Raw genomic sequence first — 22945 nt, 5'->3', positions numbered from 1 at the left:
CTCCTTTAATTTCTTTTATAACTGTTTTAATTTCCCTTGCTTTTATTTTGTGATTTTATTCCTTTCTGTAAAGCACTTTGAATTGCCAGTGTATGAAATGGGCTATACTTGCCTTGCCTATTTACAATAAACATTTTGGGATCATGCACTCTTTCGTGGGCCATCGATGTTTTATCAAAAAATCATCCTGTGTCTTAATTAGAAATGATAAAAACACATGGTTTATTAACACATCTAACAAAAATGTTCAACAGATATTGATGAAAATTAACTCAACTGAGAACTGTGAGTGATTGGTTGTATGATTTATTGGTGTCATGTTTTGATGTTATTTTATGTTTCTATGTATTTTAGAGTTATTTACTATTTATTAGTAACACTTTGGTCCATTCTAATGGTTTTGAAAGTGCTTTATATATAAAAGTTTAGTTGAACCAAGGCTAACAAAAAACAATACGAGGAACATTTAAAATGTAACAATACTGTAACACTTTTTTCTTTGTTATCTCTAAACACTTTAAATGAACTGTAACTGTGTCCATATTTTAAAGCTTTGATGCCAATGTCAGGCCATTGTAAATATTAGTAAATTCTTTTGATACTTTTTTGTCACGTCATGACTTCATCGTGCTTTGTATGGGCGCCATCCCGTGGTCTTAATGGCGAACTGCAGCTGCGTTTTGATCATGACAAAACCATTCCTACTTCAGCAATAGTAAATTGAAGTATATTTTAAATAACGCGACGCTTCCTCAATGTCAGTGGCGCTATTAGAAGTTCCGCATTTTTAGCTCAATTCACTGTACCATTATTTATTTATTTAGTCCGTTAAAGTTTTCGTTAGCTGTAAAACAGTTAGTGGGCGGTGTAACGGGCGTGTCTGAGCTCTCTCTCTTCTCCGTTAGCTTGTTGTTACCCTAGTAACTAATCAACACTGCAGCGTTATACAGATGCACAGCAAACAAACCAGACAACGCGCTTAAATCTTACTTTTCTACAAACTGTTAGCTAATAATTTTGTCAGATGGCTACAGTAGTGGCACAGTCTCATTATATATTTGGATTGCGGACAGGAGTGAGGAATAACTTGTTGTATTTTGATGAGCAAACCATCATATTTCCGTGCGGAAACAACTGTGTGCGCTATAACATCAACCAAAAATGCCAGAAGTTTATTCCAGGTACTTTATTATAGTTACCATTAATCTTTACACACTTCACTTCATCTTATATGTTAGTAAGGCCTATGTCTGTAGGCTATAGTATAAAATTATATCATTATCACTTGTCTCAAAATATTACTAGTTATTAAATATCTGACTCATACACACTGGGTCCTATTTCACCCAATATCAAATTGAAGAAATAAGAAGTTATATTTTACTGTAATGCGATATAAATAAAATAAAATGTTAAAATATGTTAAATATTATTGTAATAAATGTAGCCTATAATTTACTACTTCAATTTATAATGATTTTAATAAAATATCAAATTGTGTTACAGGATAGCCTAGGTTTTTTCCCCCATTTGTGTTTAACTGTCATGAAAATAATATACCAAGGCAAACAAACAAACAAACTTAAAGGGATAGTTCTCCCAAATCGAAACTGGTTGTTCCCTCAAGTTGTTCCAAACCTTTTCTTTCTTCTGTTGAACACAAAATAAGATAGTTTGAAGAATACTAACCAAACAGTTGATGGGCCCCATTTACTTCCATAGTATGGAGAGAGAGAAATACTATGGAATACCATCTACTGTCTGGTTACCAACATTCTTCAAAATATCTTCTTTTGTGTTCAGCAGAAGAAAGAAACTCATACAGGTTTGGAACAACTCGAGGGTGAGTAAATGATGACAGAATTTTCATTTGGTTGAACTATCGCTTTAATGCTTCTAAAATTGTGTGCAAAATATATTCTCTTGTGTCTTTACTTCATTAGATTTTGTGATTAAATTTTGACCTGGACATGTTTTGTGAGAACGATGCATCAGACTGTCTTTAACTGTATGTTGGTGACCAGCGTCTGTTTCCTGTGTTCCACTGTCTTGTCAGGTACCGAGAGAAGTCAGGGCATGAAGGCTTTGGCCATCAGCACAAACAGGCGTTATCTGGCTGTGTCTGAATGCGGAGAGAAAGCCACCATCACTGTGTTTGATCTACAGCACGAGCAGAACAGGAAGAGGAAGGTGTTGACTGGAGGAGAGATCCCAGTGGATGAGTTTGTCTGCATGGCCTTTTCTCCCGACTCCAAGTATCTGATCGGTCAGGCAGGAGGGCCAGACTGGACTCTCTTCCTCTGGATGTGGGAAAAGAAGAAGCTGATGGCCACTGTGAAGACGAGCACCAGTGGCCCCATAAGCCAGGTAAACACAATCGACTTCAAACCATCATATTTCACCCCGAAATCAAATGAGAAACACAAGACATTATATTTTCCATAAAGAAGATGAAGTCTATTTTTAGGACCATTCATATTTTTGGCACTGTGCCATTATTTGAATGATTGAACATAAAAAATTCTCATTACTGTAATGCTATGCATTTTACTTCAAAGGGGGTTTGCTTGTGTAATTAATAATTTTGTCAGTTGTGGTAATGTAATACAAATAGCCTATAGCCTATATATTATATATAATATAATATAAAATTATAATTGTATAACTACTAAACTATTTTTTTAAATCACCATAAATTAAAGGTAGTAGAATAGTTACCATTACTTATCATTGCTATTTAAAGTACATATATGTAATTATTTGCATTGCATGATAATATGGTCCTAAAAATACTGGTCATGTTTTTAAAGCAAAATATAATTTCTTATTTCTTTTGATTTTTGGGGAGAAATATTTGACCTACGTGTGTTCTTGATGGGTTTGAGTTATAAATATTATTAATTATATTAAAATGAATTATGATTTCTAAATCGTATCACATGGTATATGAGAATCAGTGATATTGGCATTAACTAAAAATATTAAAACCCTTTTTTTGAAGCTGAAATAATATAGATATTATAAATAAATTAAATATTAGATGAAAAGGTTCTACTCGTTCCTAAACGAAATTGGAAATGCTAAATTGAAGCACTAAAATGACTAACGGGAAATAAATAAACTTAACTAAATGTAGAACTAAAATTTAAATGAGAATTATTATTTTTTTAAACCTAAATAGTGATTTTTAAAGCACACAACTGTCACAGGGCTGGTTATATAAACACACAAAGAAGAAGAAGAAGATGACTGCAATAAGGTAATATTTAATAAATCCAACGGGTAATTTGATCAGGTAAATACTATTTTTGTTCTCTTTCTCTTTCCTCGTGCACTTCATTACAGCCACCGTGACAATTGCTATATATGAATTGTGTAAAGATTAATGCTTACTATAAAAAAAATATTGGTCTGGAGTCCCTGGACTAAACTTCTGGCATTTCCACATGAAATATGATGGTTCCTACATCAATTAATAACAAATTATTATAATGTTTAAGCACACCACCCTTTTGCCATATGCAAAAAATACATCCTATTTTTCATATCCTCATTACCGTAATGCAGAATTCATGAATTAAGTACACTGTAATTTTGATGACAGGTCAGAATTACTGCAATGATCAAGCTTTCCTAACACAATCTATCCATTCCCGTTCACAGGTGAGCTTCAACCCTCAGGACAACACACAGATCTGTGTGAGCGGCAACGGGGTGTTCAAGATCTTCCGCTACGCTGGAGAAACCCTGAAACAGTCCAGCACATTTAAAACAGACGCACACAACTTCCTGTGCCACACCTGGATATCCACAGAGAAGGTGGTGGCCGGAACAGAGACGGGTCAGCTGATGATGTTTGAGTCAAGTCGCCTACGCTGGGAGATAAATGTGGCGTCTGTGCAGAAGGTGAAGAGGTGAGCGGAGGAATGAGCTGAGGTCATGTGCTGATGACATCACATACATACACACACTTCTCTTCTCTTAAAACACTCTTTTCGCACTCTGCTAACAATCACCTGCAACATTTATCTCATGATTTCTTAAACCTTATAACACATTCTGGGTGATTTTTAACCTGAAACAGTACATTCAAATAAAATACTTATCATACAAAATACACATCTTTTTCTTTTTTTCAGATCTTTTAAAACAATTTTTACCATTTAAAAATAAAAAGTTTGATTTCACTCTGTTTCTGTTTATCGATGAACAATTGCAGTAAAAAAAATAATAATTTATTTATCAAAAAAGTAAAAGTTTCTACAAATTAAATGAATATATTTAGTTTGAACACATTTCAGAGGAATAATACTAGAGGTAATTCTCATATTAAAAGTCCTTTTTAATTTAATAAAAAAACAAATATATATATATATATATATATATTTAAATTTCTCATAATGCAATATTTTTTTCTTGTGCCATACTGGTTTTACTATAGTTCATGTATAATTTTAAGCTTTTTTATAATTTATTGTTTAATGTTTAATAACATTTGGTTGACGGTGAAAATTAAGTTTATGAAAATAGATTTTTTTACATTCCTTGAATGTTATGAATGAACAAAATGACTTAGCCTATTTGTCTTGCTAAAGATAATTTCATAGCATTTTATGTATCAATACATTCAATCACATATTTTCACACTTTTTGCATCTCTTTACAAATTTACGCCTTAATGACATGTAAGAAAAACATTCCGTTCAGTGGTATTTTTCTCTATTTTCTTCGCACATAATATACACACAAGTATTTCATCTTAAGCTTTTTATAGACACCCGTACACAAGTACAAATAACCTTAGAAAAAAAAGTACACTAACCTTAAAATTGAAAGATTATGGGAAAAGTTGTAAAACTTTTTTTTAAAGGATTTTTTAAAAACATTTATATAGCCTACAGTAAATCGTTTAAAAACAGTAAATGTTCATATTGTTATGCTTTTTATTGTGTTTAAACATGCTATAAATCGGATTTTTATTAAATATTATTTTAAGCTTGAAAGCAATCAAATCTATACATAAAAGGCATTAGAAACGTGTGAAATATTTGAAATGTTTCTAAGACGTTTTTAATGTGACGTTAAAATTTCCAAAGAAAGCAGGCTAAATCTGTTATATAAAAATCACACCCTGAAACATAAAAGTGTCACAAAATGTCACAAAAGTTGAAAAAATGTGTAATAATTGCAGCAGCATGTACAAATTAATGTATTTGAGTATTAATATGTCATGTGACAGTCTTATACCAGTTCAGTGGAACAAATACCGCATTGTTTTGATTATTATCAGTGTTTTAACTTTCTGGTACATTTAATTATGATCTATAACCATCAGGTCTCCTTATGATATTGGTTTGGCAAAACAATGGCTATAGTAAACCTATTTGCAACATTTTTAAACTCTTAACATATATTATGCTATGATTTTTGTACGTTGTCTGTTCTTGACTTTATCTTGCAGTCAGTCAGAAAAGCAGGACTCAAATGAGCCCTCCTCCGCCCTGCCGCGGGTGACAGCCGTTGTGGGATATTCTAGCAGATTAATTTGCTCCGCTGGTCCTGGAACCGTGTGTTTGTTCGAGAAAATCGAGGAGGAGGACCAGTACAAGAAGACCAAAGACATAAAGGTGCCGCCTTGACATTTTCCCTATTCAAATGATCACGATGGTGTTTCGGGCTGGTTGATCCTGCAACTGTTTTCTCGTCTTGTCATCTCAGATTCCTCCAGAGGCGTTCAGTAATGATTCCAGTTCCGCAGAGCATCAGGAGATCAGCACTCTGTGCATCAGTCCATCAGAAGAGACCCTGACCGCCAGTACAGACCGCGGGCAGCTCTACAGCATACAGCTCTCCGTAGTGGAGTTAGAAAAGGTGCCGTTTGTCTCAGTTATTGTGAGAAGCAAGACCAAAAATCTCACATCATCCTGTAATGTTCTACACACAGTTCTGTATTTCTCCATTATACCAGTCATGACTAATTCAGCTCTTTTCCACATTGTTTTTTCAGGGTGATCGTGCTCATTTTGAGTACCTGTCTCAATCGTTCCATTCCAGCATTGTCACCGGTTTGTCCACCTGCATCCGCAAACCGCTCATTGCCACCTGTTCCCTGGACCGCTCCGTGCGCATCTGGAACTTTGAGACCAAGTATGTTTAGCTTTGTTAAAGAGACAAGGTGTCGTGTCCTTCTGCTTTATCTCTCACAGTGAGCTTTTTTTTTAATCTATTGTTTGTCTCATAGTTTTGTTTAAAGAGACATTGTTTTCATTTTGGCTCTTTATGCTCTATGCTCTTGTAAGAGTAATATTTACAAATGATATCAAATATGATAATTGATAATGGTCATTTTGTGAAAATATTCACATCTATAAATGTATTAATTGTATCTTGGTAGATCTTACCACAAATTTCCATAAACATTGCTGACCAAATCTTTGAATCATGCAATTTTAGGGGGTTTTCACACTTTTGGACCCCCCACATAAGATGCACCCCTTACTAAAATATAAGAATAGCTGTATATTTCTGTAAATTATATAAAGACTTAATTATACGGTGTGAGAGAAGATATAATAAAGATAGTGGATAATAAAGTCAATTAATTAATTAGCTTTTATATTGTCTCAATACTAAAATAAATCGTTACAATATTAGATTAGTAAAAAAAAAAACAGTTTTTTTATTTCTTACTGTTAAAAATAAGGGTTATGAGTAAAATAAATAAACTTACACTGCAACATTTGGGGTGAGTAAGATTTCTTTCTTTTTAAAGGAAATTCTTCATTCAGCAAGGATGCATCTAATTGATCAAAAGTGACTGTAAAGACTTTAAAATTGTAAAAAAAATACAAATAAATCAAATTTGATTAAGAACATCAAATCGGCACATCTGATTTCTGAAGGATCATGTGACACTGTAGACTGGAGTAATGGCTTCCCATCAAATAAATGACATTTTTAAATACATTAAAATGACTGAAAACAGTCATTTTAAATTCTAATAATATTTTACAACTTTGCTGTCTTTACTGTATCAAATAAATGAGGCCTTGTGTGCATAATAAGCTTCTTTCAAAGTCTTACTGACCTCTTACTGAAATACTTTTGAATGTTAGTGTATTTCATATTATTTCACTTATTAATACTAATATTAAAATATCATTATTATTCAACATATTTATTTAATATTTTATGTTGACTTTGACAGCCTTAAAAAGTACTTTAAAAAAAGCTATTAAATCCCATGGTCTAAGCCGTCAGGGTTTATTAGCAGGAATACTGTTGGAATATATCCAATAGAGTTATTGTTGTCCAGTGATTTAGAGATGTATAAGGAGTTCCAGGAGGAGTCCTACAGCGTAGCTCTTCACCCCACTGGACTCTACATCCTGGTGGGATTCTCAGACAAACTCCGTTTCATGACTCTGCTCATCGATGACATCAGGACTTTGAAGGAGTTCACTGTACGCGGTTGCCGTGAGGTGCGTCTCTGCAAATCCGTTCAAATGTGCTATTATCTATTCATTCATGTATAGAAAGTAAGCGTTGGTCTCCTTCGTCACATACCTGTACACCTTGTTGATCGACTGTAGTGGCTAATTTTCCATACATTTGTTCCCAGTGTGTGTTCAGCAATGGGGGCCACTTGTTTGCTGCTGTCAATGGAAATGTGATCAACATCTACTCCACTACCACGTTTGAGGACGTCCTGAATTTGAAGGGACACAATGAAAAAGTATGTTTGGAAATCTATCCCTGGGAAACCTGTTCATGTTGGTCCAACCATTTGTGTATTTCTTTCTTATCTGGAATATGATATTTTGAAGGAGGAAATCCACAGATGTAGTGTTGCCTTATTAAAACGTGGCTCTGTAAAACAGTGTTACAGTCCATATTATTGTGGCCTAGGTGCGAGCCATAGCGTTCAGTGCAGATGACAGTCGTCTTGTGTCGTGTGGCATGGACGGGGCGGTGTACGAGTGGAATACTCTCAGCGGTACCCGAGAGTCCGACAGCGTGCTCAAGACCTGCAGCTACACAGGGGTCACCATCTCCCCTGATGCAAAGACGTTCTTTGCTGTCGGGACAGACTGCACTTTGAAGGAAATCCAAGACTCTCAGGTGGGCACATGAATGCAGTCTCAAAAGACTCATTTGACATCTCAAAACAACTTTTTTTCACTGTATTACAGAACTCGATTCAGAATAATGTAGTCCAGGGTTTTCAACCGGTTTTCAGTATATATCAGAATTAATTTATTATGTGAGGGGAACGAGATATGAATTGTCTGAAGGAAGATGTGTAGGCATGCTTGATGCATGGCATCTTGTTCCCTTTTCAGGGAACCGGGGTTTCTTATGTAACCCTAAGATGTTCACTTTCAAGGGAACTCATGCTGCATCAGTTGTTGACACTATTTGTATGTTAATACTCACTACGCCATGCTGACCAATGCCTTCCTGTAAGCTGTGAAGTCACCAAGCACAATCTTGTCAGGCCGAGCACTGAAGAACTTGATTGGCCTTGACCAAGAGTTAAACATAAGCATTAGCACCCAATAGGATGCATTCCTGTGAATCTCTTGCCTTGCTACCAAGAAAGCTCAGTGTTATAGGTGCTAGGAAAAAGCTCCAAAGCTTCCGTGCTCAATTGTTTCTGAAACGGGAACTTTTGCAATAGACCAGTCCGAGCCACCGGCTAACCCTAACCCTAACGGTCTATAGTGTCTTAGAGCAGAGCTATCAGGAGAGACTACAAATATAGCCTTAGCTAAGTCCGCAGTACGTGCAGCCGAACACGGTGACAGATAAAGTATGGAGTCGCTCGCAATAACTCTACATATCATCATAATAGCTACTAACACCCCAGCCTTAAGGCAAATTCCTCAGCTTTCTAACTGTCCAGTCTTAATGAGCTGGAGAGGACAACAGAGAATGGATCACTAACCTTGATACAATCCATCCTGCTCTTCTAAAAGCCCCGCTCTGACCTTCAACTAGCCTGGAAATGGGCAACAACCCAAAGATTATCACAAAGGATAACCAAAGCGTAAGGGGCCGTTCACACAGAACGTGTTTTTCCAGTCCACTACGCTATTTTTCCATTATTTTTCAATGTAAACACACACAACGCTCGCGTCTTTTGCAGTGTCTCGCGCATGACACGGCGTCCTAAAAACACGCCGCTCAAGTTAAAAGTTAAAAGAAGTCCAACTTTTTAAAAAACGCATTTCTAGACCTTTTTTTGTTCGTTCCACTGACCTTTTTAACAGCAAAAACGCGTTCTGTGTGAGCCAGCCCTAACCCTGCTTAACCCCAATCTGATAAATTGGGAAGGGTGGGTTACAAATGAAAGACTGGGCCGCTTCTTGCAACTAAACCACTTTAACTCTCATTTGCCCAGCTCACATTGCAGAAGAGTATACCTTATTGGGACCTACAGAGGGGAGCATATAGTTCTGCTTTAAAGCACCGCCTGATGAATGGGGAGGATGCGACATAGTCCAAGGTCGAAGGTCAATACCTATAAGATAGATGAGAGAGTGCTGACCGCTTACTGCAGTTTATTCCACACCAGCCTTCATCTATCAAGCTCTACACTCATGAACATTTTGACAAATTAGCATGACCCTGCTTTAATCCCCAATGGGATGAATTGGGGATGGTGACAGATGAGAAAGTGGCCCACTTCTTTTGACTTTGACCACCTGAGTTCTCATCTGCCAAGCGCTACAATGAAATTGAGTACACTGCGACCAACCCTTGAGAGGGGAGCATGTAAACCTGCTTTAAGCCTTGATCTGAAAAATTGAGGAGGGTAACAGAGGAGAGAGTGTAACTTAAAAATGTCAGTTCCACATGTCTAGCTCTGAACTTATAGAGATATCTGCCAGGGAGCATATCCCTGCTTTAACCCTCAATTGACGAATTGGGGAGTGTGACAGATTCGTAACTGTCAAGCTCAACACCAATACAGATATTTACAAAGGAGCATAGCCCTTTTTTTTTTAGCTCCAATTTGTCAATTAATTGGTAAGGACAGACCAATTGCTTTACAATAGCTTTATGTGAGTAAAAAGCTCAAATTAACCAGAAATTGCATATTTAAAGATGCACTATGCATGATTTTCAGTTACTGTTTGTAAACTCAACATTCAAATTTGGCCCCGCCAGAAGCCACGCCCCCTGGCATGATATATAACAGTTGCACCACCACACACTTCTAGCAGACCATAAGTAATGATTGAGAGGCATTATTCAAGTATTTTCTATACTTCCTTATATCCTGCATAGTGCCCCTTTAAATATAGCACCTCACAGCGCATTGTACCAGGTTTGACATCAGTGGAGTCAAATGGTTGTCGCATTTCTTGTGAACAATTGTGGCAAATTTGAATCTTTTGGATTAAACGAAAACCATCAATGATCCCTCAAAATTAAACTGGGTTACTATTTTTGCTGCAGATCCTTCGGGAAGTGCCTTCAGGCGATGTGGTTTGCACCACTGTTGCTATGTCTCGTTCAGGACGAGCGCTCTTCATCGGAACCTCCACTGGGACGGTGAGGGCCATCAAATACCCTCTACCCATCCAGAATGCTTGGCTAGAGTACCAGGCCCATGCTGGACCTGTCACTAAGGTTTGCACTGCCAAAATTCAAGTTTCCTTTGAGCTCCTAGTCAGAAGTCAAGCATGTTTTTCATTAATGCTTTTATCTTTTTGTCTATAGATGATTATCACTTTTGATGACCAGTTCCTCCTAACAGTCTCAGAAGACGGATGTCTTTTTATCTGGAAAATCATTGATAAAGAGGGACAAGGGCTGAAAAGAGAGAAGGAATTAATATACGCAGAAGAGATCCTCGTCACCAAATCAGACCTTGAAGAAAAGGTAACCTGAGGAAATATTTTCCCTTGTGTTGATCATTTCATTTTTAGGCAAGGCAAGGCAAGTTTATTTATATAGCACATTTCATACACAGTGGTAATTCAAAGTGCTTTACATAGAAGAAATTGAAATTATTACATAAATAATAAAAGAAATAAAAATAATTAAAACAGTTTAGAAAATAAAATACAGTGCAAACAGTCGGACGAACAGTGGCACAGTGCTCATTCAGTAAATGCAAAGCTAAACAGTGGTAATTCAAAGTGCTTTACATTGAAGAAATTAAAATAATCAAAAGAAATAAGAATAATTAAAACCGTGTCTGAGATGGAAGTGATTGAGCAGGTTTGCGGTGCCACTGGACCTACAATCCAGGGACGTCCTCTGCTGGGGTGGTGTCCCCCACAGAGCACGTTTCACTTTTGCTGTTTTAAACAAACAGTGAACCTCTATACTCTCCGTAGTATAGATAATCTTCACTCGCCTCGTCGGAGTGAAGCTCTCCCGTTCCCCTTCAAAATCTCTTCCAATCAGACAGCCCTAAAAATTAATAAAATCTTCCTGAATCACAGTTTGGAAAATAAAATAATAAAATACAGTGCAAACAGTCGGACATAAATTACATCAACCGGTATCTTTCTTTTAAAAGGATCTTCTTACGACTTACATGTATCAACTTTCTTTTCTCTTTCAATCTTCTTACGACTTTCAATCTTCTTACGACTTCCATCTATCAACTTTCTTTTCTCTTTCATTTACTTAGTTGCACATTCTTTTCACTTTCCTTAGCCCTGCATTCACATTCTTAGTTCTTTCTCAGACGAAAACTTTAATATCGTCATTCAAATACTGTTCTACAATGTAGAACATTTATGTTGGTCATTATTTTCCCTTATGTTGGTCATTTGTATTTTTTGCATAAAATCAGCTAAATCTGTAATACTTTGTTGATGTAAAGTTGCATTGATTATGCTTAAATTAAAAAAATTGCTTTTAGGTCTTCAAATCAGTAATTGTGTTCTTGAACCATCTCAATGCTGCATAAAACAGGGCTTTTAAGAGAAAGTTTAGGAAACATTTTGTAATGTCATTGATATGGTGAAGCTAAATGGTAAAATGAACATGTTGGACCATCTTGCAGAATAAAATGATTTTGGATCTGAACACAAGAGTGGATGAGCTCCATGAGGAAACCAAGCACCAGCTCAGCCTCAAGGAAATGACCTACAAGGAGAAGATCAATGAACTCAATGAAAAAGGTCTCCAACAGATCAGTTCACTAAATGCTGAGAAAGAGGTCAGTTTCAAGAGACACAAAATTCTATTTCTACTCCATAACACAAATGGCTTATTAAAGGAATAGTTCATCTAAAAATGTTGTCTCACCTTCATGTTTTTCCAAACCTGAATTAGTTTCTTTCTTCTGTTGAACACAAACGGAAGTTACTGTATTTTAAAGAACGTTGGTAACCAAACAGTTGACGGCACTGATTGACTTCCATATTAGAAAAAAAAAAATTCAATGGAAGTCAACGGATGCCGTCAAATGTCAGACTACCAACATTCTTTCAAATATCTTCTTTTGTGTTCATCAGAACAAAGAAACTCATACAGGTTTGGAACAACATGAGGGTGAGTAAATGATGACAAGGGTGAAGTATCCTTTTAAACTTATAAAGTTCATTTTTTATTACAGGTCCTGAAGACAGAAAAAGAGAAACAGCAAGCAGCCCATGTTAAAGCTCTGTCAGAAATCTTAGAGAAACATGATAAAGAGCTGCAGGACATGGGTAAACAAAACATATTTCATTAATTTTTACAATCTTAATGATAAACGTTTACACTACTAGATACAGCAGTGGATCTCAACATTGTTCAAGACATATCCGAAGGTCCCCCATGTAGGTTCAGACAGCTTGAGAATACTGAATTGAGATCTCTTTTTCACGTCTTGTGTTTGAACAGACATATAAAAAAAAATACGGTAGTTAATATGCCAATCTTGGCAATTATCCTTGTTATGCCTAAAATGAATGAAAACAGTTGAGAAATAAAATGAATGTGTAACTGTAAATCGGATCCATGCATTAGCTGTGTAAATCCATGCATTAGCATTAGTTTCATGTAAATTAATGTAGTTTTTTTTTTTTAAATAACAATTTTTTGCTTGACCTAATTCATATACAGTCAATGTTTCCCAAAACCATGGCAAAAAAATAACATAAGAAGTATGTTTTCATTTTTTGTTGTTTTAGCTTATGCTGCCTTCGCGTGATAGCGGAATTATTGTAAATACAAGTTTCCTAGTTAAAAAATGGACATGAATGCCCTCTCAAGTCTCATTTACCACTGGGAAGCTCAGGGATAATTTTGTTACTCAAGTTCCCGAGATGGACAGGCCATAAACTTTAAACATGGCGGAGACGAGAACGATTTGCTGCCCCTACTGATATCCTTTATTCGTTTTTTATACATTTTTTGTATACATTTTAAGAGTGGTTTGTCTTTTTTAAAATGATTTTAAGCCATCTTGAAGCTGATATAAGATACTTTTCTATTGTACATTTTTTTTCCATTTGTATTTTTTTCATAGTTTTAATGACTTCACTGTTCTTCTAAAATGTGAAAAATAGTAATAATAAAGGATCCAAGAGCTTTCTGAACCGATAGTGAATGAATAATCAAGGCATATTCTTTGCTCTTCCTTACAGAACAGAGTATATATTTTCTGACTTTATATGAATTAGGCTTCTACTCTTCTATTAATTGTTTGGTTTATTATTAATCTCTAGGCTTCGTAAAGTCTTTTTTTTTGGTAGTACTTATGTTGGTATATGTAGGTCTAAAACTTTTTGGAAGATGCCTATGTACCTGTATAATGTTTTATCGACAAGCTCATGACAAGCAAGTGACAAAATAACATAAATAGGAAAATGTAGGCGTTATTTTGTCACTTCTTGGGAGCAGTATGCTAGCTGGAGCTGTTTACTTCCAGTCTTTGTGCTAAGCTAGGCTAGCGGTGGGTGCGTCAGACAGAGTTACGGCACCATAAAAAGGGTATATATGGACTTATCTAACTCTGGGGGATACGGTGAATAAGCTAAAGTCCCAAAAAGTCGCCGTGTTGCTTTAAATCAAGACTGAATTAAAATAATGATGCTATTATTGTGCTTGTAATATAAACCAGTTTGCTATCTTCAGAAGCAGCCGGTTCCCCTCTCAGAGTTATCCAGGCTAACTGAAGCTGCTTTTCACAGAGTCGACCAATAACCAGAAGCTCATGCTGGAATATGAGAAATACCAGGAGCTACAACTGAAGCTTCATAACGTTCAGCAGGAATGTGAGCAGCAGCTGCACAGCATGGAGGAGAGCAAGACCCGAGCCCTGGAGGAGATGATGCAGTCTTATGAGGCCAAGCTTGAGAAGAAGATGAAGCTGTTGAACCAGGTAAAGGCAACTACGAACACTTAAGCCACATTCTCTGCTGACAAATCCAGCATGAATTCTATGTTGGTCCAGACTGGTTTATGCTGATTTGAGCTATTATAGTGCTGGTCTTGCTGGTGGACCAGCATACTCATTCTGTTCTCAAGCAAAACCGTTTCCCATGCTGGTGACCAGCAAACCATGTGAAGCAGAAAAGGAGATACAGTAGAGGCCAAAAGTGATGTCAAGCCTAGGAAAATTGGCATTTTGACCCTTTATTCAAATATTATTAAAAATGTGTTGTTTTATTTGTGATAACGCAATGAAACATTGCAAATTGTGTGGACATAATTTTTGGCCAGGCTGTCATAGAAAGAAATTATGAACATGTGCAAATACAACAGAGAAACAATGATATATTAATCACTGATTATGTTGTAGTCATGTGAGCTTTTTTGGTTTTCTATGCATTTTTTGGTTTGTATAGTAAAATAAAACCTGTTGCTGTAATTTGCCTTTTTGCCAAATAATTTGTTACCAATTTTAGTGTTTTGTTCTTCACTCATATTTAAAAAATAAAAATAAAATATGTTCTCCATATTTTGATGGTTTAATCAAACATGTAGGGTAATAAAAACAAAATCCCCTCTGGACATCGCTTTTGACCACTACTGTATGTTTAGTAATTTAATTATTCAGTCTTCGGCTGTCAACTTCCAAAAAAAAAGAAGAAAAAAGACCACCATATGATCCATATTAGTGTGATTGTCGTTATATAAGTCTTGAAGTCCTACAAAGTGTGAGGAGCATATTGAAATTTGCTAACATAATAATAACTTGCCCTATTCTTTCCACCTTGCAGCTTCAGGATGAATCCCAGCAGCAGGTTCGGGAATTTGAGGAATACATAAAGCAAGAGGAGGTGGACACAGATACAGAAATCCATGACATCCGCACGAAATACGAGGACAATCTTAGGGAAGAAAAAAGGGCCAACGCTACGCTCAAAGTGGAATTAGATACCACAACAAAGTCGGTGAGTGACTAAAATTCGGTTTTGAGTTCAATCCTGCAAAGTACAGTGTATAAAAGTACGACATACTGTATATGCGGTGAGCTGAATCTTATGTAGGTTGGGGTTGTGTCGTATAGTTTCATGGCCTGCAGATGGAAATTGATAACAGGAACTTGGAGATCGAGAAGCTGAAGCAGGAAGTGCAGAAGCTACAGTCGGTGATCAAATCACTGGAGAATGACATCACTGGGCTGAAGGCCGCAATTCGGAATAAAGATGGAATTATGCAGGACAAGGTGAGCACGCATGATCCCTGTTCACAATGACATGAGGAAAAGCAAGTCACGGATCGTCCGTGTTTGACGATCAATATTCAAGAGGAGCAGCACTTTGTTCCAGTGAGATTTCAGTGTGGGCGCCGCTATCAGACGCAGTCCTGTAGAAATCAAGGGACTAACGGTCAAATCTGATTACAACTTAAATTCACATTAGCTCTCTTGTCACTTTTTATCTGTTCCTTAAACAACATTTTCCTTTCTAATCAGTTGTAAACGGATTGCAAATTGCGAATTTCGCACCCTTCAAAGTCACGGAACTCCAAGTAATGCATCTATCATCTTTATTATTGTAAGACCCTATTATAGTATTATTGGTGAAGGACGTGCATGTTCAAGTCTTTCCGCTTCGCAAAGTAATTTGGTTAAATAAGACATGTTCTCAAATGCAATCATCTCGTTTTAATCTGACTCCATGAATTAAAAAGGTTCAATGTGACTAAATAAGGTTATGTTTACACTTAAAATAGTTACAACATGGATGAATAAGAAGATAACTTAAACCATTAATTGTATCTAGCATAAATGTGAGAGAGAGAGAGAGAGAGAGAGAGACCCAGAGAAACCAGCGCATCCCAAGCAAAGAGCCAGAACAGTTACAATCTTCTTTTCTCATTTCCCCCAACCATGTGACTAACACCCAGGTGTGAGATTATCAAACTGACCAATCAGATGATCACAACTTCCCCCATTGTCCAAAACCTCTGGCCTACAGGCCTAGATCACTATCAGCACGGCTGTGCCTTTAGAGAAGAGGAAATGTAAAAAGCAAATGCCTTTGTTCCTTTCAAATATCTTGGATTATTTCCAATCTTACATTATTAATACAGACGTATTCATTTGTACAGCACTTTTCATACATGGAATGCAACTCAAAGTGCTTCACAAGCATAAAAACAAATATTGGGAATACAATTTCACACAAAGTCAATATAAAGATATTCGAAAACAACTATAAAAGGTTCACAATGTAAAATAAATGAATTGGCCATGTAATTTCACCTCAATATCAATATAAATGAATATAGATAAAACAGAGGGTAAAATATTGTTATACTGATAAGCAACTATAAAAAGATATGTCTTAACCTGCCTTTTAAAAATATGAATGCTAGTTATTCACTTCATTTGGTAGACAATTCCACATTTTTGGAGCACAGTGGCTAAAAGAAGTACCACCAGATTGTTTATGATTAGCGCTAGAGGATCGTAAACTACGAACTGGAACGTATCCCGACAGACAGTCTGAAACGTATAAAGATGCCAGAAATGCAGCGTTTTATAAACCAATAAAAGAACCTTAAAGTCATTCCTTTGATGAACTGGTTACCAATGTATTTCCATTAAAACCGGTGTAATATGCTCTCTCCTTTTTAATTTCATCAGTACTCTGGTTGCTGCAATTTGTATCAATTGTAACTTCGCTATAGAACCCTTAGGCAAGCCAGTGTACAAAGCATTACAATAATCAAGACGAGAGAAGACAAAAGCATGAACGAGTGAAAGATGTGCATTTGAAGTGAACGTGGTTGATAAATAAATGTATTGAGGTTACTAAATCAATCAATCGCAGAGCCTCAATTAGTTGAATTAATATTGGCAAAAACGGATTTAGTATTGTATTCATGCCATCTGAGTCCAAGGGACTGCACGTGAGAGGAATATCTGCTTTGTCTCAACAGGAAAAGAGCATCTATGATCTGAACAAGAAGAACAGCACACTCAACAAAGCGCTCGAGGTGATGAAGCACAGGGCTGAGTTCATGGAGGAGGAGATTGCACCAAAAGAGAATCAAATTGAAGAGCTGAAGGAGCAAATGCAGGAGGTGTTTTTCTGCATATATGTCATGTCTCATCCCTTCAACCGCTCATGTTTTATTCAGCTCTTTCTGCCTGAGCCATACACAACTACAAGTGACTTTGCAACCGCATGTCAACTAACTATCACTAGAATATTAGTAGACTGTTAGGGTTCGTGTCAGTTGAAAAAGTTGATGTGTACTTGCGAAAGTTACTTCTAGTTAGTAGAATGTCCAAAGAGGACTATCGAAATAAAGTGGTATCCAGAATACCTTGTCAGATGTAAATAAAAACAATCATTTTATAAAAGCCAGGTTATTGTTATGAACACAGTGTGAAAAAAGATGTTTTTGTGTGTGTGTTCCAGATGGAGGGAGAGTTGAAGGACTTCCATAAGACGAACACAGAACTGGAACTGAAAATCGATGAACTGAACTTAAAATTGAAAACCAAAGACAAAGAAATACACAAAGAAATGAAGAAGGTTAGTACTGTGTTTGTGCCGCGAACTAACTGTTCTTTAAATTTAGAACCCACTGTCTATATTTCCTTCAATAAGTCATAAATGATAAAAGAACTATAAAATAAGTTGGTCATTGATAATACATTAAAGGATAATTCCGGTATTTAACACCTTGAGTCTATATTGTAGTTTGTTTTGGATGAACAAAAGTGGTGGACAACATTTTTTTGACAATGGTTACTCTCTCAAGTTTTTGACTATAAAAGAATTGGCCATGGACCCATTTAACATTGGAGTCAATGGGCATGTCCGAAAATGTCATTAAAACAGCCAATAATGTTCGTTTACAAAACTGTGCAACTCACCGAGTGGTTAGTGGTGTTCGTTGATGATTATAAACAATATATCGTCACAATATATGATTCCAATCCGTTTATTTTGCTATAGTGGAACTATTTTTTCAACAATGGGATTTTACAAAATGACGAATAAAACACGACAGAAACTGTATTTCGCAACACTTTTTGGTTCTGGAACATCAACTAACATCACTAATCACTCGGTGAGTTGCACAGTTTTGAAAAATAATGTTAAAGGTTGTTTTAATGACATTTTCAGACATGCCCATTGACTCCAATGTTAAATGGGTCCATGGCCAATTCTTTTATTGTCAAAAACTCGAGAGAGGAACCATTGTCAAAAAAAATTTGTCCACCACTCTTGTTCATCCAAAACAAACTACAATATAGACTCAAGGTGTTAAATACCGGAATTATCCTTTAAGTATGCAATAATTTATTAAGAACATAATTAGGGATTCTCAATTATGTAAAATACTTGGGTATTTTCCTAGATTACTATACTTAAGTATTATTTGGGGGATTTAATCTGAATGCTTAGCTTACCGTAATTACATTTCCCATTTCCAGTGAATTTGTAAAAAAACGTTTTACTCCTTATAATTTTATTTTGACGAGGGTGCAGTGTTTTGAGATTTGACTTCAAATAATATACAAAATATTCAAAAAATAACATCAAAATTGATTGGTCAGTGGTAACTGTCTACTACATTGTGAATGACAATTAAATCAGAAGAGAATTGAAATAGAAAACTCGGTCCAATTCTCACTATTATCTAACTATTAAATATGACTTTTGCCTCAATAAACTCCTTATTACTGATTATTAATAGTTAAGGCAGTTGTTAAGTTTAAGTATTGGGATGGATTAACGGATATGGTCATGCAGAATAAGACATTAATATGTGCTTTATAAGTACTAATAAACCAATATCCTAGTAATATGCATGCTAATAAACAACTAGTTAATAGTGAGAATTGGACCCTAAACTAAAGTGTTACTGAAAATTCATATTGGCCACTATTAAATGTTTTTTATTAGATGTTTTAAACCTTGAAAACATTTAAATGGACATTATAAAATGTTAAGTCCTTTAATTTTTACCAGGGAGTGGATAAAGTATTGTATTATATGATTCAAAATGCTTAAACAGGAGACTCTTCTCTCATTGTTATTTTTGCTATAGTTCTATTTTTATAATACTCACGTACAATTTAAAAGTGTACATTTTTGCTTTCACAAGTATGTTTTTGACTAGATATTTGTAATCAAAGGTGCTGTAAGTAGTTTCTGAGAAACACTGTTGGTATTTGAAATTAACCCAAACAAACACATCCCTCCCTTCATTGCTCAGAGTGGATGTCTCTTTATCATAGCTGAAGTGAAGCAAAATAATGCTTCATGAAAAATAAAGAGATGATTGAATGGCAAGGTAGAACATACAGCACACAAGAGTATATACAAGCAAGAGTTTATTGTAAGTCGCCAGTAGCACAGCAGCTCCAGACAAACAATGACACTCAAAACTGTCCAGTTACTAGAGCTAAACAACAGAATATCTAGTTTTCTGTGAAACATAGCAAAACCAATGTTAAACTAATATTGACGTGGGTCCTAAAGCTCTTGCCTGATTATAACCGTTCTTTTTCCACTGACCGTTTCTCTTTTGTAATGTCTCTCAGCCGTCTCTCTTTCTACAGTCTTTCTTCAAATCTCTCTCTTGCTCACTCTCTCTCCTCCCCATCATAAGTGGACACGCCCCCTGCTGCTGATTGGCTGCAAGTGTGTTGTTATTGCTGCTCCGTTCACTTTCAACAGCGTTTCTCAGAAATGTACCTTTAAGTAAAATTGTCACTCAGTATCCATACTTTTAGTTGTTTTGTACAGTATATTCTTTACAGATCTAAAAAAAAAAAATACTACAAACTAAAATTAGCACTAAAAGTGAATTTAGCCAACAAATTATGTTCGACATTATGTATTCATTTTAAGGTTTGCTAAAGATTACCTTTAACAGTATGATTTATTATTCATTATTTTGTGAATTTGTTTTTAAAACTGACCTTTATGGGAACATAAGTTGACAATTAAATATATAAATATACCAATGTCCTAGTTGTACTATATGTACTATAATTTTTAAACGAGTGTCTGTCCCGCTGTCTTCTCCAGGTGCAGGACTTTGGGGTTCTGGTACAGAGATTTAAAGCTGACCTTCACACGTGTGTGGAATGCATTCAGGACCCAAAAAGACTGAAGGACAACATCCGAGAGCTCTATAAATGTTACGTTCACCCATCAGACGTGGTAAGCTCAAGACATTGGGGTTATTATTCGTATTTCGCTCTGTCTTGACCTCAACTGAAGCGAGCTTGTGTGGTGTTTGTCCGTAGGTGGAGAAAGTGGCGGTGCACACAGATATGCAGAGGGAAAACAGCAGACAGAGGGAGCACTATGAGAAGATTATCACTACTATGAAGACCCAGATTAGCAGAGATGCAAGTGTCTTCCAGGCCAACAATACGAAGCTCATGAAGGTGAGAGGAACACAAAATGACATTGTGCAAATAGTGTGGAGATGAGTCTAAATCGGACACGTGCGTGTAGAAATCAAGCGCAGCGTTAGTTCTGGCAGGTCACGATCCACGTCTACCTATAGAAATACAATCCCAGACAGCAACATAGTGTTGGCCCAGATGTGGCCCGGATTTTCCTTAAGTCACTGTTTCTGTTTGTGTGAAACTTCTCACGTCTGCCATCTGTGTCCAGGACAACGTAGTTCTTATGAAAGAGATCAATGATCTGCGTCAGGAGCTACGCACAGTCCGAACGCAGCTGCACAACTACGAGAGTCAAACCAACTTCAACAAGAACATCAAGGGCTCTGCTAGCACAAGAGGTGACCCATGTTGACTTGAAACTGATGGTTTTTGGTGCGCTTTTTTACATCGGTACAAATGTTAACCTTTCAGGATTTAAACTAAATGCCACTGGATAGTAATGGACCGACTCAGATGTTCATGGTGGAGGTTCTCAGCTGCCCTTTTTCTGTCGTGCTTCAGGTGCAGCTTCAGCAGGGAGGGCTGGCTTGATGACGGAGCAGAGTTTTGAAGAAACGGAGAAGATCATCCAGTTTCAGCGACTGGAGATCCATAGACTCAAGCAGGAGATTCTCGGCCAGACACCCACATCCAGAACGAAGCTCCCGCCGCTTGCCAACTGAATGTACTTCTTGCTCTCCATGCCTGAATAAAGTGTATCAAATATATGTCATATGGGTGGTACTTTATGAAACGACGGAGAACACGAGAAACGTGTCTAAAACAGATTTAAATAAACGTTCCCGATATTTTCAATTTAGGGTTTGTTAAGTGTACTTTATGAACTGCGTGTATGAACCCATGTGGTTGAGGTTCATGAAGAATCATTTGAACAAATACACGGAACGCAAAGCTATTTCTAAATGATCATCCATCAATAGATGATGCTTTGCTGCCCTGTTGTGTACTGTAGATCCAAACATTCAGCCTGAATATTTTTAAAGCTTGAAAAGTAATAAGCTGACGTGGAAAATGACAAAAATTCTTCGATTCTGTTTTTATCTTTAACACTCCTATACTGGAGAAAGTGCACATGCTTGAGAAATGTTTGTATTTACATAGATTTTTATTTGTATTTGAGAATTATATTAAACATTTAAATCGAGCTATAAAGGCAGCAAGTCTTCGTATTTCTAAGTTATGACTTTTTCCACTATTTGTGTAATTTGAATGAATACTTTGCAGGTCTTTGATCAATGCTTGTTCTGGACTATGTCCCACTGCGCAATGTGACATAGAGTGACGTCTTTTCTATGTAATTTTTGGACGTCCAATTTCGGTCCACTGAAGGGGTTGTTTAGTTACACCAGGCAACGTATTTTTTCGACGTCTACCGCACGTCTAATGTTGATGTCTGTGGGACCTCCTGTGTAAGGGCTATTTATGATCCAAGTGTGGTCGGTTGTGGACGTCTTTTCAACATCAAATTTAGACTCATTTTAGACGTCGTTTTTATACAACTTCTATAACTGCAGTCCCATGTTTCAAAAGGCTGGAGGACATGTTTTCTGTACATTTCTTTACATTTATGCATTTGCCAGATGCTTTTATCCAAAGTGACTTACATTGCATTACACATTCCTATCAGTTCTTGTTTTCCCTGGGAATCGAACCCATGATCTTGCGTTGCAAGCAAGATGATCTTGCGTTGAGACATTTAATGGAGTTTTTGGGAAATTATCTTAAATAATTATAAATAATCTGTATTCATATGTATTAATGAAGTTGATAACAACAATGTTGATATTTGTAAATCAAATATTACATATTAATCATATACATTTCCTGCACCTGTCATAGACGTCCAAATGACGTCCAAAAAAATGACCCAGTTCAAAGGTCAAATGTCGAACGTCAATATGACGTCCAAGTTGGGTCATGGTTGGACGTCCAAATAACGGATCTAGTTTGGACGTCGAATAGATGTCCAGAATTGGTCATGGACCGACGGACCCAATATAGACATGATCTGCACGTCTATCCGACGTCCAATGTTTAGTGGGCGTGCTTGTGCTTTGTGCTCCTTGGTTTCTACAACAGTTGTCCATAGGCTACAAG

At 36.4% G+C, this 22945-nt stretch overlaps 1 protein-coding gene across 2 annotated transcripts; it reads left to right on the top strand.

Moving 5' to 3' along the window:
• The first annotated feature begins 709 nt into the window (after nucleotides 1-709).
• On the top strand, nucleotides 710-21617 carry cfap57 (cilia and flagella associated protein 57). Of its 2 annotated transcripts, none has more exons than XM_079612694.1 (22): nucleotides 710-1181; nucleotides 2057-2367; nucleotides 3664-3914; nucleotides 5462-5627; nucleotides 5719-5871; nucleotides 6008-6147; nucleotides 7316-7481; nucleotides 7622-7735; nucleotides 7909-8121; nucleotides 10465-10638; nucleotides 10729-10890; nucleotides 12029-12184; nucleotides 12584-12677; nucleotides 14145-14335; nucleotides 15177-15350; nucleotides 15467-15625; nucleotides 17347-17490; nucleotides 17832-17948; nucleotides 20460-20594; nucleotides 20681-20824; nucleotides 21057-21186; nucleotides 21350-21617. In XM_079612694.1, the coding sequence occupies exons 1-22, from the start codon at nucleotides 1025-1027 to the stop codon at nucleotides 21508-21510; spliced, it is 3612 nt and encodes a 1203-aa protein (XP_079468820.1). In that variant the 5' UTR covers nucleotides 710-1024; the 3' UTR covers nucleotides 21511-21617. The 2 variants fall into 2 exon arrangements, with proteins under 2 accessions (XP_079468820.1, XP_079468821.1); XM_079612695.1 differs by having other exon boundaries at nucleotides 21057-21220; nucleotides 21350-21451.
• Nucleotides 21618-22945: the final 1328 nt, after the last annotated feature.

Source organism: Phoxinus phoxinus (assembly GCF_949152265.1).
Source record: "Phoxinus phoxinus genome assembly, chromosome: 5".
Taxonomy (NCBI): Eukaryota; Metazoa; Chordata; class Actinopteri; order Cypriniformes; family Leuciscidae; genus Phoxinus; species Phoxinus phoxinus.
The sequence above is the reverse complement of the archived record's forward strand: the minus strand, read 5'-3'. Positions and strand labels throughout refer to the sequence as shown.

Bases quoted from the DNA above. Each gene is read 5' to 3' on its own strand.
- cfap57 (XM_079612694.1), top strand. From the start codon at position 1,025: ATGGCTACAGTAGTGGCACAGTCTCATTATATATTTGGATTGCGGACA. The intron at 5,628-5,718 runs GTGCCGCCTTGA...TTGTCATCTCAG, and splicing joins AGAAGACCAAAGACATAAAG to ATTCCTCCAGAGGCGTTCAG. The intron at 21,187-21,349 runs GTGACCCATGTT...GTCGTGCTTCAG, and splicing joins GGGCTCTGCTAGCACAAGAG to GTGCAGCTTCAGCAGGGAGG.